At 42.1% G+C, this 13,985-nt stretch overlaps 1 protein-coding gene across 1 annotated transcript; it reads right to left on the bottom strand.

Annotated features, from left to right (window-relative positions):
- Positions 1-10,307: 10,307 nt before the first annotated feature.
- Positions 10,308-12,266, bottom strand: LOC111877514 (uncharacterized). The gene is made up of 2 exons (XM_023874039.3): positions 11,242-12,266; positions 10,308-11,158 (listed from the first exon to the last, which is right to left on the bottom strand). Exons 1-2 carry the CDS (start codon positions 11,927-11,929, stop codon positions 10,419-10,421), a joined length of 1,428 nt encoding a protein of 475 aa, XP_023729807.2. The 5' UTR covers positions 11,930-12,266; the 3' UTR covers positions 10,308-10,418.
- Between the last annotated feature and the right edge of the window lie 1,719 nt (positions 12,267-13,985).

Genomic DNA, 13,985 nt, shown 5'->3' with positions numbered 1-13,985 from the left:
TGGAAAAGAATGGCATCTTTGCTGTTAGGTCTGATCCGGGTCTGTTCTGATATGTCATTTTGTTTTCATTATTTCTAAGGCTTGGAAAAGGATCCAGAGTGATTCCAAGTTTCTATATGTTACGTATATCATGAATTTAAGATCTGGAGAAGATGGGGTGTTATTTCCAATTATAAATTGGTTAGAATGGATCCACACTCCAGATCAGTGGGCAGTCACCAGCTTTTGCTAGTGCTGTGATTGTCCACAATGTGAATTTTATATCTGGAGTTTGGGAGATGATTTTCATTCAGTTCCAACTCTGAGACTTTCATTTGTATGTCCTTTACTGATATTAATTTTTTTTGGACGAATTCTACTCACAAGTTAGGTAGAATTGGCCAACATCACTTGGCTGTATTGTTGGAGACAGAAGTGATACACCATTTTGTAAAATTCATATTTAATTCATCTTTTGGAGTTAGAATGAGTTCTTTATAGTTGTGGAATCCTGAGCAATCATAGTTCCTATAGAATTTAGTTAAATCTATGTTTCTGTTTTAGATTTTGGAGTAAATCCATTTTAAACAGTAGGTCTATTTTAGAGACCTTGCTGTGATTACTCTTTTCTCAACTCATAGCTTCATTACTTCTCCTTTCTAACCTTTAGTCATTCTTAGGTGAGGTTTTGAAGTTTGCTCAAGCTTGGTAGCATTATTTGATTCTTATCTATCCTTACTACTCACTCAAGGTGAGTTCTCTCACACCGTTGTATTGATGATTGTGTTTGCTAGTTAGCTCGTGTGTGATTATTTGAATTTATTATAAAAGCATGCTATATAAGTATTGTTTTAATTCGTACATGTGCACTGTATGTAACTAATCATGGATATGGGGACACCACCAAAGGATACGGATTTACCGGTGCGGTGGGTAGGTAAGATCACCAACGTAATACTCATCATGAGGTGCGATGATTAGGGCCAAGTGATACGGGATGTTCCTGGTGCGGCTCAAACCTACAAGTCCTTCTTGTATTATTGGCGTTGATTCGTTCTTTGCCCTTATTATAAAACTATAATTGGAAAATGGATTAGGGTTAGTAAATATGAATGTTAGTACAATGTCTGTGTTTGAATTCACTAAGCTTTGTGCTTATGGTTTCCCTTATAACTTTTCAGGTGTTAAGATTAAAGAGGCTAGGGCTTGACATGGAGCACCGGGACATCACTACTAGTTATTTTTGTTGGGACCTTATTATTATTATTACTTCCGCACTCATTTTATAAGATTTTTAAGTAGATGAATTATGTTATGACTATTTCAGTTGTTTTAATTTAATTTAAGATGGGTTCTAAAAGTTCAAAAAATTTTGCAAAAAAAAAAAATTAGGGTGTCACAGAAATCCCGAATGAATCTCCGATAATAGCCTGCTAATCCTAGGAAACTTCGAATATCAGATGGAGACTTTGGAACTTCCCATCTCATCACAGCCTCTACCTTGGTCGGGTCCACTAAGATCCCGTTCTGGTTGACGAGATGTCCGAGGAACTGCACCTCGCGCAACCAGAACTCACACTTGGAGAACTTAGCATACAAGTTCTCCTTCCTCAAAGTCTCCAGCACCTCCCGCAGGTGCTCCTCCTGCGTCTTGGAATAAACCAATATATCATCAATAAACACTATCACAGATCGGTCTAACATCGGTCTACACACGCGGTTTATGAGGTCCATGAACGCGGCAGGAGCATTGGTGAGCCCGAAGGGCATCACCACAAATTCGTAGTGGCCATAGCGCGTCCGAAACGCAGTCTTCTGCACATCCTCCTCTCTGACCATCATCTGATGATATCCTGAACGCAGATCAACCTTGGAAAACCAAGATGCTCCCTGTAGCTGGTCAAATAGGTCATCAATCCTCGGGAGTGGGTAACGGTTCTTCACCGTTACCTTGTTCATCTCCCAGTAATCTATACACATCCGATGCGACCCGTCCTTCTTCTTCACAAATAGAATTGGGGCTCCCCAGGGTGAATTGCTCGGTCTAATGAATCCCTTGTCTAATAGCTCCTGCAGCTGTGTAGACAATTCCTGCATCTCAGGAGGAGCCAACCGATATTGTGCCTTGGCTATCGGAGCCGCACCAGGGACTAGGTCGATCCTGAACTCCACCTGTTGCTCTGGAGGTATCCAAGGAAGCTCCTCTGGGCACATGTATGTGTAGTCCTGCAACACCGGGACCTTGCTCACCGTCGCCTTACCCGCCTCCCGGATATCCATAACATACGTGACATATCCCATGCAACCCTACTGAAGGTAGCGCCTAGATCTCGCCGCCGAACATACTGTGGGTCCATGTTGTGGCCTCTCGCCATGGACTACCAACTCTCCCCCATTTGGGGTCCTGATTCGCACCAGCTGCTGTGCGCAATCTATCACCGCCCCATTAGGGCTTAACCAATCCATGCCTATAATCACCTTGTTCCTACGCAACGGAATAGGAACCAAATACACCAAGTAGCGCTCCTCAAATAACCTCAGAACGCAATCTCTGAACACTGTTAATGCTCGCACTGATTGATCATCGGCAATCTCTACCTCTAAAGAGCAATCCAACATGCCCGAAGACTCAGTGAACTTCTTGCTAAGCGCAAGAGAAATGAACGGTCGGGTGGCACCCGAGTCCAACAACACCTGAACTAGGATACCAATCACATGGAACGATCCTAAACACATATATACAGAGCACATATCAACATCATATAAATAAAACAGTGGGAAAGAATCATACTCGTCACCACATCGGGTGCGCTGCGTGCCTCCTCGGTAGTCAGCTGAAATGCCCGGCTCCTCACCACTGGAGCCTCTGCCTTGCCCTGCCGGCCATCAGTAATCCGCAGGGTCGCTAGAGCTGGCGCCTTCACTGGCGCTGCTACTGTCAACTGGGGGCAATTGGCCTTCTTGTGGCCCCTCTAGTTGCAATGGAAACACAACAACTCTGATGTTTGTATCATAGGTGCAGGGGCGGTACAATCCCTGCTGAAGTTCCTCATCTTGCCGCACTTATAGCAGCCCGACGATCCCAGTCTACATGCTCCCTCATGTGGCCTGCCGCATTTCCTGCAGCGGCCCGGTCCCGACTGGCCTTTCGGCCTACCATCTGATCCCTTGGGCTTCTTCCCCGAAGCCCCTCCCATCTGTCCCTCCTCTGTCTTCCTCTTCCGGATGTGCTCCAGATCGATCTCCCTTTCCCTGGACCTGGCAATCATGGACTCCAGAGTAGGGCAAGTGGAAAAACTAACATGCTCTCGAATATCAGCTCGTAGCATGTCATGATAGCGGGTCCTCCTCATATCCTCATCACTCGCGTACTAGGGCACCAACAACGCCCTCTACCGGAACTTGGCGGTGATCTCCGCCATAGTCTCCGTGGTCTACCACATATCCAAAAACTCCCTGGCCAGCTGCTAAAGCTCCACAGCTGGTGCAAACTCTGCTCGGAACCTGGTCACGAAGTCTGACCATGACATAGCCTCAACAGCCGAGGCTCCCAATGAGTCACCAACAGACTCCTACCAGTCTCTAGCTCTGTCTCTCAAACACCCTGCTGCAAACGTCACATTCGACCCCTCGGGGCAGAAGCTAGTCAACTGTGCAGACTCGATGTCTGCAATCCATCGTCTGGCAGGTATGGGGTCCTTCGCCCCATGAAAATCCGGCGCACCACTGCCCCTGAAGTCCTTGAAGGACAGTGTGCGAGAACATGACTGGCCAGATGTCAGGTCACTCCTGAATGCCCTGAGGCGATCCTCCATCAACTCAACTATCCCTTCCTTGATCGACCCGAAGATGGTGGGGTCGACTCAAGGATACCTCTGGTGATCTCTGACGCTATGAACTCATGTAGCCCCTCATCTACTGGCTCGGAACCTGATCCCGAACCTGATCCCTCTCTTGAGCTGCCAACTGCTAGCCTCGAACGTTGTACCACCATTTTACTATACATAATAACAACCATTAGTGATACTGGTACCTCTTGAGGGATCACATCTACTACAAGTTCCCTGGTCTTATCTCAGCTTTCCTTAGTTCGGGTACGGATCCTCTGCTTTCGGTAGTACGGTCCCATACTACCTTCCACATATATTCGTACCTTCTTCAAGGACTGGCTTGACTCCACCAGATCCTTTTTTTACCACTGTTGATCACTGTTATCCTCATCCTAGGCTTACGCTAGGGAAAATCTTTGGCCCTACCCAAACCGGTCCTCAGTTGCTGAAGGCCTCCTTGTAATGCCAATTAGCCATCACCTGGATACCATCACATGTGATTAGGCTCAGATAATCCTTCGAGTAACAGACTCGTCCCTACAACGGTTAGACTCAGCCAAGAGCTGCGCGATAGGGCCAAATCCAGCACTCTGAGATTATTCAACCCTGACCACATGTGACGTGACGTATTCACCTAATGGTTAACTCCCATCACTTAGAGTCCCACAAAGCACAAGGCAAACAACATTCGGATGCAGGTAAACTACTCAAGCAAGTCTGTTCTCATAGAAAGAAATTGTACTAGCATACAATGCTAAGCTCATACTATCAGGCATAACCTGAACAAGCTATCCTACTGCTGTCTACTTAACACTAGCATGCAATTCATATAAGCTGAAGCACATAAATCAGGCACATAAGGCATCACTCCTAGACCCTTAGTCCTATACTAGCATGTTGTTCTACTGAACTGATAAACATTGCATAACATTGTATGGGTACTTTGGGGAATACTTACTTGAGCTCGGTCGGTCGTGCACATCACACACTTCGTTTTTTCTTAAAACTCTTTACTTAATATTCTAGAAAACTTTTTCTTTTTCGAAATCCTTTCATTCCTCTATTTGAGTTCAGACACCCTCGAAGGTGTGCCCGAATCCCTCAAATCCAGGGCTCTGATACCAACTTGTAACAACCCAAATTGCACGCCCAAAAATTTCGTTTTTTAAAATCAATACTTTGGAAAACATTTTTAAATAAAACATTGTCTGATCAAGTCATTTCATAACATATATCGTGTCTGAAACCCAAAATATGAAAACAACCCAATAACAAAGTACAAATCCCAAAACAAGTTCGTAAAGCGGAAAACAGTGTGTGTGTATGATGTGCCGCTACCGCGCCAGCTCCTTCCCCTTCGATGAAGAGGTACCTGAAACCAAAACTGAAAACTGTAAGCACGAAGCTTAGTGAGTCCCCCCCCCCCCATCGTACCACATACCATACAATCATATAGCATACATACTGTCGGGCAATTTTGGGATGCCCGACCTACCCGGTACGGCCATTCTGGGGTGCCGACCTACCCGTGCGGCCATTCTAGGGTGTCGTCCTACCCGTGTCAAGCCATTCTGGGGTGCTGACCTACCCATGTCAAGCTATTCTGGGGTGCTGACCTACCCGTCGGTCCTAACAACCGAACTTGGGGACTATTCCCCTCCTACTACCCCTATCACATATAACATATCATGCTAGCATACAAACATACCATCACATACTATCAGAAATATCTGGGGTGCCTGACCTACCCTTCGGTCCTAACAACCGAACTCTACTACTATCATATATAACATATCATGCCAACATATAACATATCAGGTAGTAGCAAACCTAGATGATATCACAAAGACAATCATCTAACATACAACTCCTACTGGTGGGTCTGCATTGTGGCTGTAGATCCACCGCTACTGGAAGGTAACCCACCTCGAAGTAGCTGCTGATCTGCGCGGGAACTGTGTATCTGCTGCCACTGCTCCGGAAATCCTCGGCTGCACTTCCAACAAAACACTTAATCAAACACTGCTAACTGACCTTAGGGTAAAATGACCATCCTACCCCTACCAAGTCAAAGTCAAGGTTAAAGTCAACTTCCAGTTGACCTGACTCGCCAAGTTGGCTTGCCAACTCGCCGAGTCCGTATCCCTCTATTTGTCCTTATCCCCGACTCTACTCGTCGAGTTAGGCAATGACTCGATGAGTTTTCCTTCTAAATGAACATCGACTGAATCTTCATCCGACTCGCCAAGTTGTATGAACAACTCGTCGAGTTCATCTTCACCTGATAAACAGGTCCTGTCCTTGACTCACCAAGTTGTATGAACAACTCGTCGAGTTCATCTTCATCCATATGAAGATTGCCTTGGACTCGTCGAGTCTGCTCATGCACTCGCCGAGTCCCATGAATATCCCGAACAATTGGTTAGTCCAGAACGTTGGGTCACTCCCCGGGACTCCCTAAAACCTTTCCACACTCAACTAGGTCCTTTTGACCCTCAACTGATTTGGGACATAAGCTTGGACTCGCCGAGTCCAAGGATGGACTCGCCGAGTCTGTCGCATATTCTCACTTGATCTTCCATTTCTGATGCACAGCTCTTGATCAAAGGATATATCTATAGCGCTTAAAGTCACAACCTTTACGTGCTTGCATGGGACTTTAAGCTCAAAAGGTCCTAAAACAAACCCTTGAGTTGCATGGAGCCTTTCTTTGGTGGAAAAGCACCCCCTTTCTGCTTTGTGACCCTTCAAGGGTCCTAGATCCACACCCTCATCCCCAACCATGCTTGCATTCATGGTTGGCTAGCTAAAATGGCTCATAAAGCCCTAAAACTCCACCAAAATGGGATCTAACAATTGGAAGATCTAGGTACAAACTTTTTTTTTACCTTTAATGAGCTGCAAATGATGCACCAATTCGGATCCCCTTCAGTCCTTCCCGTTTCCTTCAAGCTTCTCTTCCTACCTTGGATCACAAGTACACCAAAAACTCTTCAAATGCTCTAATTTGCTTCAACAACGGCTAGGGTATGCTATGGAGGTTCTCTGGAGGTAAATGGGACGAAAGAGGCCAAGTTAAAGTGTTTAAATAGGGTGCAAACCCTCGAATTAGGGTTTTTGTCCGACCAGTACCAACTCGCCGAGTCCATAGCTTAAACCCCGTGTCTTGTCCCGCTTCTGCTCGGCGAGTTATCCCATCAACTCGCCGAGTCCAAGGCCAAATGAAAATATTTAAAGAGTTAATCACAAAGAATATGTACCAAAAACCAGGTGCTACAATTATAAGGTTTCTCATTACCTTTCCGAGCATATACAGAATGCCAAAAACGGATTGGGACGTGGGAGTTATGACCATTAGAAGTTAGGAGGGTTTTGGGTTTAAGCTATTATGTTGGGCGTACTAGGCTTAAGTTATCGCAAAGTTTCTTCCTCGTACACAGAGCGTACATGGAGTACGTTGGGCATACGCCAGTCAGGGTTAAACCCTAATTTTTGGGTATTAGACCCTATTTAAAGACCTTATCTTATTGCAAACCATTCTTACCTTCAACCTTCATCTTCTCTAACCCAAAATTCGAAACCCTAGCCCCATTTAAAAGATTATTGAGCCTTTGAGTGATTTTGGTGTCTTTTTGGTGCATTTAGAAGAAGAAGAACTCATTAGATGAGTGTTGGTTAGCTAGGAGCTTGAAGATCCATAACTCTCTTCTACTTTGCAATCTTTTGGAGGTGTAAAGTTTCGACCTTAATGGTTCTTTCATGTAGATCTAGTTTTGGGTTATGATTTGTCACCTTTTGGTCCCATGATTTTGGTTCTTTTGAGTAAAAGCTATTGCAAAGCTTAAGGGTGTCATTTGACTCATTTCTTGTTTGATCTAAGGTTTATGTAGCATAAAAGTTAGATCTTGATGGTTGTGGTACAACCATGCATGATTTTTTAGCCATTAAGTGTTAGTAAGAAGTTAGGGTTTGGTTTTGGACACCATTAAACCATGCAAAGTCATAAAGTTGGAAATTTATGACTTAAGATGCCCCCATAGAGTTAGATATGTGAATTGGATGTTTTGGTCTTTAAGCATTAAGAGCTTAAAGTTGAGTTTGGGTAGTTGGGTAGTACATCGGGCATACCCTCCTGGTACGCTGCGGATAATGGGTTTCAACGCGTTACTTTCTCTTCGATTAAGCAGTACATCGAGCGTATTGGGGTGGTACGCGGGGTGTACTCATCAGAAGTCAATATGGGCCATTTTTGGGCCTTGGGTCCTTTGGGTTTTGGGCCATGGATTGTTGGGTCGGATATGGGAAGGGTAAAATGGTCTTCTACCCTTAGCATGATAGATTAAGAGTTGGAACTTGATTTTGGGTTATTACCCTAATTTTTTAGTAGGGATGGTTTTGGATATGTTTAGTGTGAAGAGCCCAGTAGCAGCAGCGCGTGTGTGTTTCAGTTATCTCGGATTTGAGGTGAGTCTCCTCACTGTACATGTAGGTCGAAGGCACCAATGTCGGACCACTAGGATACGTTATGTAGGATGCTAGCTGTTTTTGTGACTTTTGCATTGTATGATGGGTTGGGGCCAATGGCATGCATGTAGGACTGGGGACAACTGCATGAGAGGTTTGGGCCCATTGTATGTTGGGTTGTGCCCATTGTATGATGGGCTAGGCCCAATTTTATGTTAGGGTGGCCCCGTTGACTAGGAAGGGCTACGCCCATTATTATGGGTTTGGCCAAATGGCCCCATGATATGTATGATATGTGGTATTTTGGGGAACTCACTAAGCTTTGTGCTTATAGTTTCATGTTTATGGTTTCAGGTACTTCCAGTATGAAAGGGAAGGGCCCGATGTGACTGCACAACATCCCCCAGAGTTTATTCCGCATTTGATTAGTCATGATTTTTACTCTGATGTTTAAATACTATTTTTCATCTTGAATGATTTTGGGAACAAAATGTGGTATGAATTAATGTTTTAAAAATGAAAGTTTTTCCTTGGATTTTTGGTACGTTACATATGTACATGGCGAGCATAGGGGAATTATACGACCGAGTTGGACACCACAATATCCGCATTGATTTAGTGAACACATCTTCAATGCTCAATTGAATCCCATTGTTGTTGATTTTGAATATAAGTTGTTCGACAATACAAATGACGAATCAGACATGTTTGAAGATGATTCGGGTGAGGATTATGATGACGTTGCGAGCGACGATGATTAGGCATAACATACTATTCTACTATTTTTCGATTATGTTTTTTATTTATGATTTTAATTTAGTATGCATTTTTTTTAATTAATGAAGTACTTTCCTTTTATTATTTTTATATAATTATATTTATTAAAATAAATTTTATTTAATAAAAAAAAGAAAATGAAAAGTATGGTAAGGTGTGATACTACACCTACCAATTTTGTAGGTTAAGGGTAAATGATGTGACACTGACATTACATGCGAAAAGTATGGTAATATGTGATATAACACCCACCAATTTAATTGGTATAATCTTGTAAGTACCATGTACCTTAATCACGGTGACAACCTAGTGGAAATCTAATTGTGTTAGTTTGAAGAAATTGGTGGAGTCTCTACAAAAATATCTTTCACAACACAAATGTTTCAAAGTTTATGTTCATATGTAAGATTGTAAACAAACTGAACGTTCAACGAACCATTTGTGAACCGTTCGTCGGGAAGTTCGTTTATGTTTGTTTTTTTAAAATAAATGAACGAACATGAACATAAATTCTTGTTCATTTAGTTAAACGAATGAACATGAACAATTGTCCAATTTTGTTCATTTATGTTTGTGAACATTTGTTTATATTGTTAGTTTAAATTTATTTATGTTAATATATATTCAATTATAATTAATATATTATATGTGTGTTTATGTTCATATATGTCCAATCGTGTTTGTTTATCTTTGTTCGTTAATGTTCGTCTAGCATGTGCACGAACATAAACGAACGAACACGAACAAGGTAATTTGTTAAATGAACGAACATGAACAAGAGAACTCGTTTGTTTATCTATTCGTGTTCATTTGTTTGTTCGGCTAACTTAAATGAACGGACATGAACAAGTTCTACTTCATATTCGTTCGGTTCGTTTACAACCCTACTCACATGTGTCTGAATCACACCCATCGTCCATTAAAGCATGGAGTCAAGATAAGTCAACAAGAAAACGGAAACAAGAACCAAAGTTTCTTTAGAATGCCCTCACCCTAAATCCCTAATCAAGTCATCTCTTCTATAAAGTTTTGCTAGCTTTGGAACACCTCAAGGGCAATGTGGTAATTTTAGACATGGCGAATGCAAGAGTGATAATGCACTTTCGATCCTACAAAATGCTTGCCTTGGGTTCAAGACTTGTAGTGTTGGAGTTTCGACTGTTACTTTTGGTGATCCTTGTGTAAATGTAGTTAAAAGTTTAGCCGTAGAAGCATCGTGTGAATGAAAAATACGAATACAATTACAATTATAAATCATAGAATAGAACTTTAAAACCATTTTATTTGGGTAATAAAGAAATTCAAGAGCCTTAACTTTATGACCTTTATTTGACAAATTTCAAGAAATTACAATAATTGATTTGTAATTTAGTATTGAAATAAACCGTTAGCGGGAGGGGCAGACTCGTAATTTGACTGAAATATGCAGAGTTTGCAACGAGGTGAAGTTAAAGACGGAGTTTCGTATTTGTCTTCTCCACCCATTAATGGCATTGCGATCCCTCTCTTCACTGGGCTAACATACCCTGGTCTGTAGGTTTTTCCCAAAATGCCCTCGACGTTGTCTGAGAGATTTGAGAATTTGAATTGTGTCTCGAAATGGGCAAAAGCGTCATTTGATGGTAACTGGTAGTTGTGAGCTTTTTCGTCTTCTTTGGTCACCGGAACAGCTTTCATGTCGATTTCAACCAGTCCACCGACTGTAACTCTAACAGTGTTAGTCTCGTCGGTTCTTTCCACCGCCACTTCTCTTACTCCGGTGTTGATTTTCCATTCTGCGTCTCCGGTGAAGGGGACGTTGACTTGTTGACCGTTCCATTTTACTAGAAGCACGTCGACGGAGTCGTCCCATTGTTGCACTTTCTTGGCTGAGAGAAGGAGGATGTCGGTGTCGAACATGATAGAGATGGACTGGACCCATGTGTAGTCACGTTTCCGGCCATTTGGGCGGTTTCCGATGAAGTGGGCGTTGATTTGGAGGTTGGTGTCGGAGACAAGAGCGAAATCACGTCCTTTGCCGCCATGGAAGTAGAACATGACTCCATCGCCACCGACGAACCTTGGATCGTAACATAATGAGCCATACCCGTTACATTGTGGCCTCCTCCCTGTTATTCAATTGCAAATTAGTTAAGAGTGTAGATTATTAGGAATTCAAAGAAGCATTTTGTCGAACAGGTGGAGCACATACATTTGCAAGTAGCTTCACATTTGCTACCACAATGGATGAAGCAACCTTTGTTCTTCTTGTTCTTTTTGGGCTTCCTCTCCGGGCACTCTGCCGGACAAGTTAGTGTCTTCTTATTACAAGCTCCTTTCGATTTACACTTAGCCCGTTCGCTTCCTGTTTTTGGGTCTGGTGTCTCATCGTCGTAGTTCGTGGTATCTTCGTCGACAGGAGAAGGCTTTGGTTTCTCCTCCTTGGGAGCCGGTGCTGGTTTTGGCTTCTCCTCCTTGGGGGCCGGAGTCGGCGCTGGTTTCTCCTCCTTGGGAGCCGGTGCTGGTTTTGGCTTCTCCTCCTTGGGGGCCGGAGTCGGCGCTGGTTTCTCCTCCTTGGGAGCCGGTGCTGGTTTTGGCTTCTCCTCCTTGGGGGCCGGAGTCGGCGCTGGTTTCTCCTCCTTGGGAGCCGGTGCTGGTTTTGGCTTCTCTTCCTTGGGGGCCGGAGTCGGAGCTGGTTTCTCCTCCTTGGGGGCCGGAGTCGGCGCTGGTTTCTCCTCCTTGGGGGCCGGGGCCGGCGCTGGTTTCTGGTATTTAGGGGCGGGTGCCGGTGCAGCCGGAGTCTTCTTATCGTCAGGCTTGTTGTCATCAGCTCCAACCGTGGTTGCTCCGATGGAGACGAGTATGAGTAGGAAAGCCACCAAAATGAACGACTTCCCCATGTTCAAACGATATGGATGATCTCCCTTTCTAGTTTTTTTGGTCGGAGATGGAAAGGATGATTGAGATGGTTTAGGGAAATGGAAGGGAAGCCATTTTTATAGGCGGATAAAGCAGTCGGTGAAAGCCATAGCCATGGAGTTCGCACCAATTCATGTCAACTGGAGTAAACTGGATTTCCTTCGCTCCGAAAAAGAAACATACAACCATGACGACGATGAGACGCTTCCATTTCCAACATACCTTTTGACTTTCTGATTACACTCTATTTATATACACAATGTAACAATGGAATCAATTTTGTTTTGAGTAAAAAGACCGGATAAGTTTCTATTTACTTTTATTTTAAGAAATAATAAAAATAAATAAATAATAATAAAGCCTAAATATAATAGTTGTAAGATACATGAGACCATTACCAATGGGTATGTCTCTTGGTTGATGTGGCCACGAACCACGACAATGAACATCATCATTGTGTTTCGGTGATGCTTGCGGTCGTGGAATATTGTGGTGCCATCAACGACTCACATCAGATAATAAGGAGCTATTTTATGCATTTGACGTTTGACCACCTTTTATTAGCCGTTCAACCGCATTTTTTGAAAAATTAATTTAAGAAAAAAAAAAAACAACTATTTACTCATATATACTACAATATACGACAACCCGTAAGCCTTTTCCATATCTCAATCTGAAGTTCAAATTGAAAGATGTTCCAAAATGGAAAAAACAATCTGAAGGAACTTCACAAACGTCTTTCGATTCAAAGCGTTCAAGAAACCCTGATATAACTTTCCCAACAATGATCTGATAGATCTTGAAGATGAGCAACATCTTCGTCGTCCCGTTGGAAGAAGTAAAGCAAAAACAGCGGCTTGATCAGCTTCAGGATCTATTGTTATCGATTATTTTGGAGACAAATTTGATCAATGTGTCTGAGAGCAAGGCGGAGATGATGAGTCAGGTGGAACAAAAAATGATAGAAGCGCAAGTGACATATAACGTCCCAAAAATTCATAGAAAATTTTTCATTTTTAATAATAAACCATATAAACGAGTTGTTCCAAGACCAATACAAGTGAATATTGTTGGATTAGGTGTGTAAACCAATTATTAAATTAGTATAATCTTGAATTAGCAAAGTTCATTTTGGGTTGCCTTCATAGTCAGAAATAACTAGAAATGATATTAGGAGAAAACAAGATAAATAATATGTTAAATGTGATTAATATATTAATTGGAAATAGATAATTGATATGTTAATTTATTATGTAATTAAAAAATTAACATGCGATCAATTGTTATATAATTGATTTGTTAATTTACATGATTAATAAATTAATAAGAAATCAATTGAATTAATTAATTATTAATCATAATTAATCTGGATTTAATTTGGGATTAATTAAAGGTGCAATGAGTGAATTGTAATTGTTCAACAGTTGAGCAATTGAAACGATTCTAGAATCATCCAAAGGTTGGACGATTTTGAGAGCATCCTTAGGGTTTTTAGAAGCCTCCTGGATGCAGATAAGGAAATGATTTGAATAACGATTAAATCTATTATTTAATTATTCAAATCTTACTTTGTCCTTAAGTTACCTAAACTATAAATAGGACCCCTTATAGCCTCAATTTCGTTCATTCTCTTCCAATAAGGCTTAGGAGCGAAAATTACACCTCTCTTCTTTCTCTCTCCTTTTCAATCTAGAGTTTCTAGGGTTTTGAGTGTGATCCATTAGAGGCACGAGATTTCTGGTGCTTGCTTTCCGAGGTTTTCAAAAAGGAGATTGAAGTGATATGTTTGCTATAACAAATCAAATGTATGTAACCCAAACTCTTGTAATATGATTATACTAGGGATTCATTAGGGTTTAAGTTATTATTGTTGTTCATAGCATGTTACATTCAAAGTGTTAAATACATAGATTGCATGTGCCCTTAAATGTTAAGTAAAATTCTGCAAGCACATAGTTAATGTAATCTATAAAACTCATCAGTGGTTTAGAGCCTTGGTGTGTCGAACATTGTTTGTACATAGGATGAATTTGAACA

This window comes from Lactuca sativa, chromosome 6, assembly GCF_002870075.4.
Source record: "Lactuca sativa cultivar Salinas chromosome 6, Lsat_Salinas_v11, whole genome shotgun sequence".
Taxonomy (NCBI): domain Eukaryota; kingdom Viridiplantae; phylum Streptophyta; class Magnoliopsida; order Asterales; family Asteraceae; genus Lactuca; species Lactuca sativa.
Note: the sequence above shows the minus strand (reverse complement) of the source record. Positions and strands in the feature narration are given on the sequence as shown.

What these genes read in the sequence shown, in the direction of transcription:
- LOC111877514 (XM_023874039.3), bottom strand. Translation starts at nt 11,929, where the DNA reads ATGGGGAAGTCGTTCATTTTGGTGGCTTTCCTACTCATACTCGTCTCC. An exon ending in ATGTGAAGCTACTTGCAAAT is followed by an intron (nt 11,159 to 11,241) that starts GTATGTGCTCCA and finishes ATTGAATAACAG; the next exon opens with GGAGGAGGCCACAATGTAAC.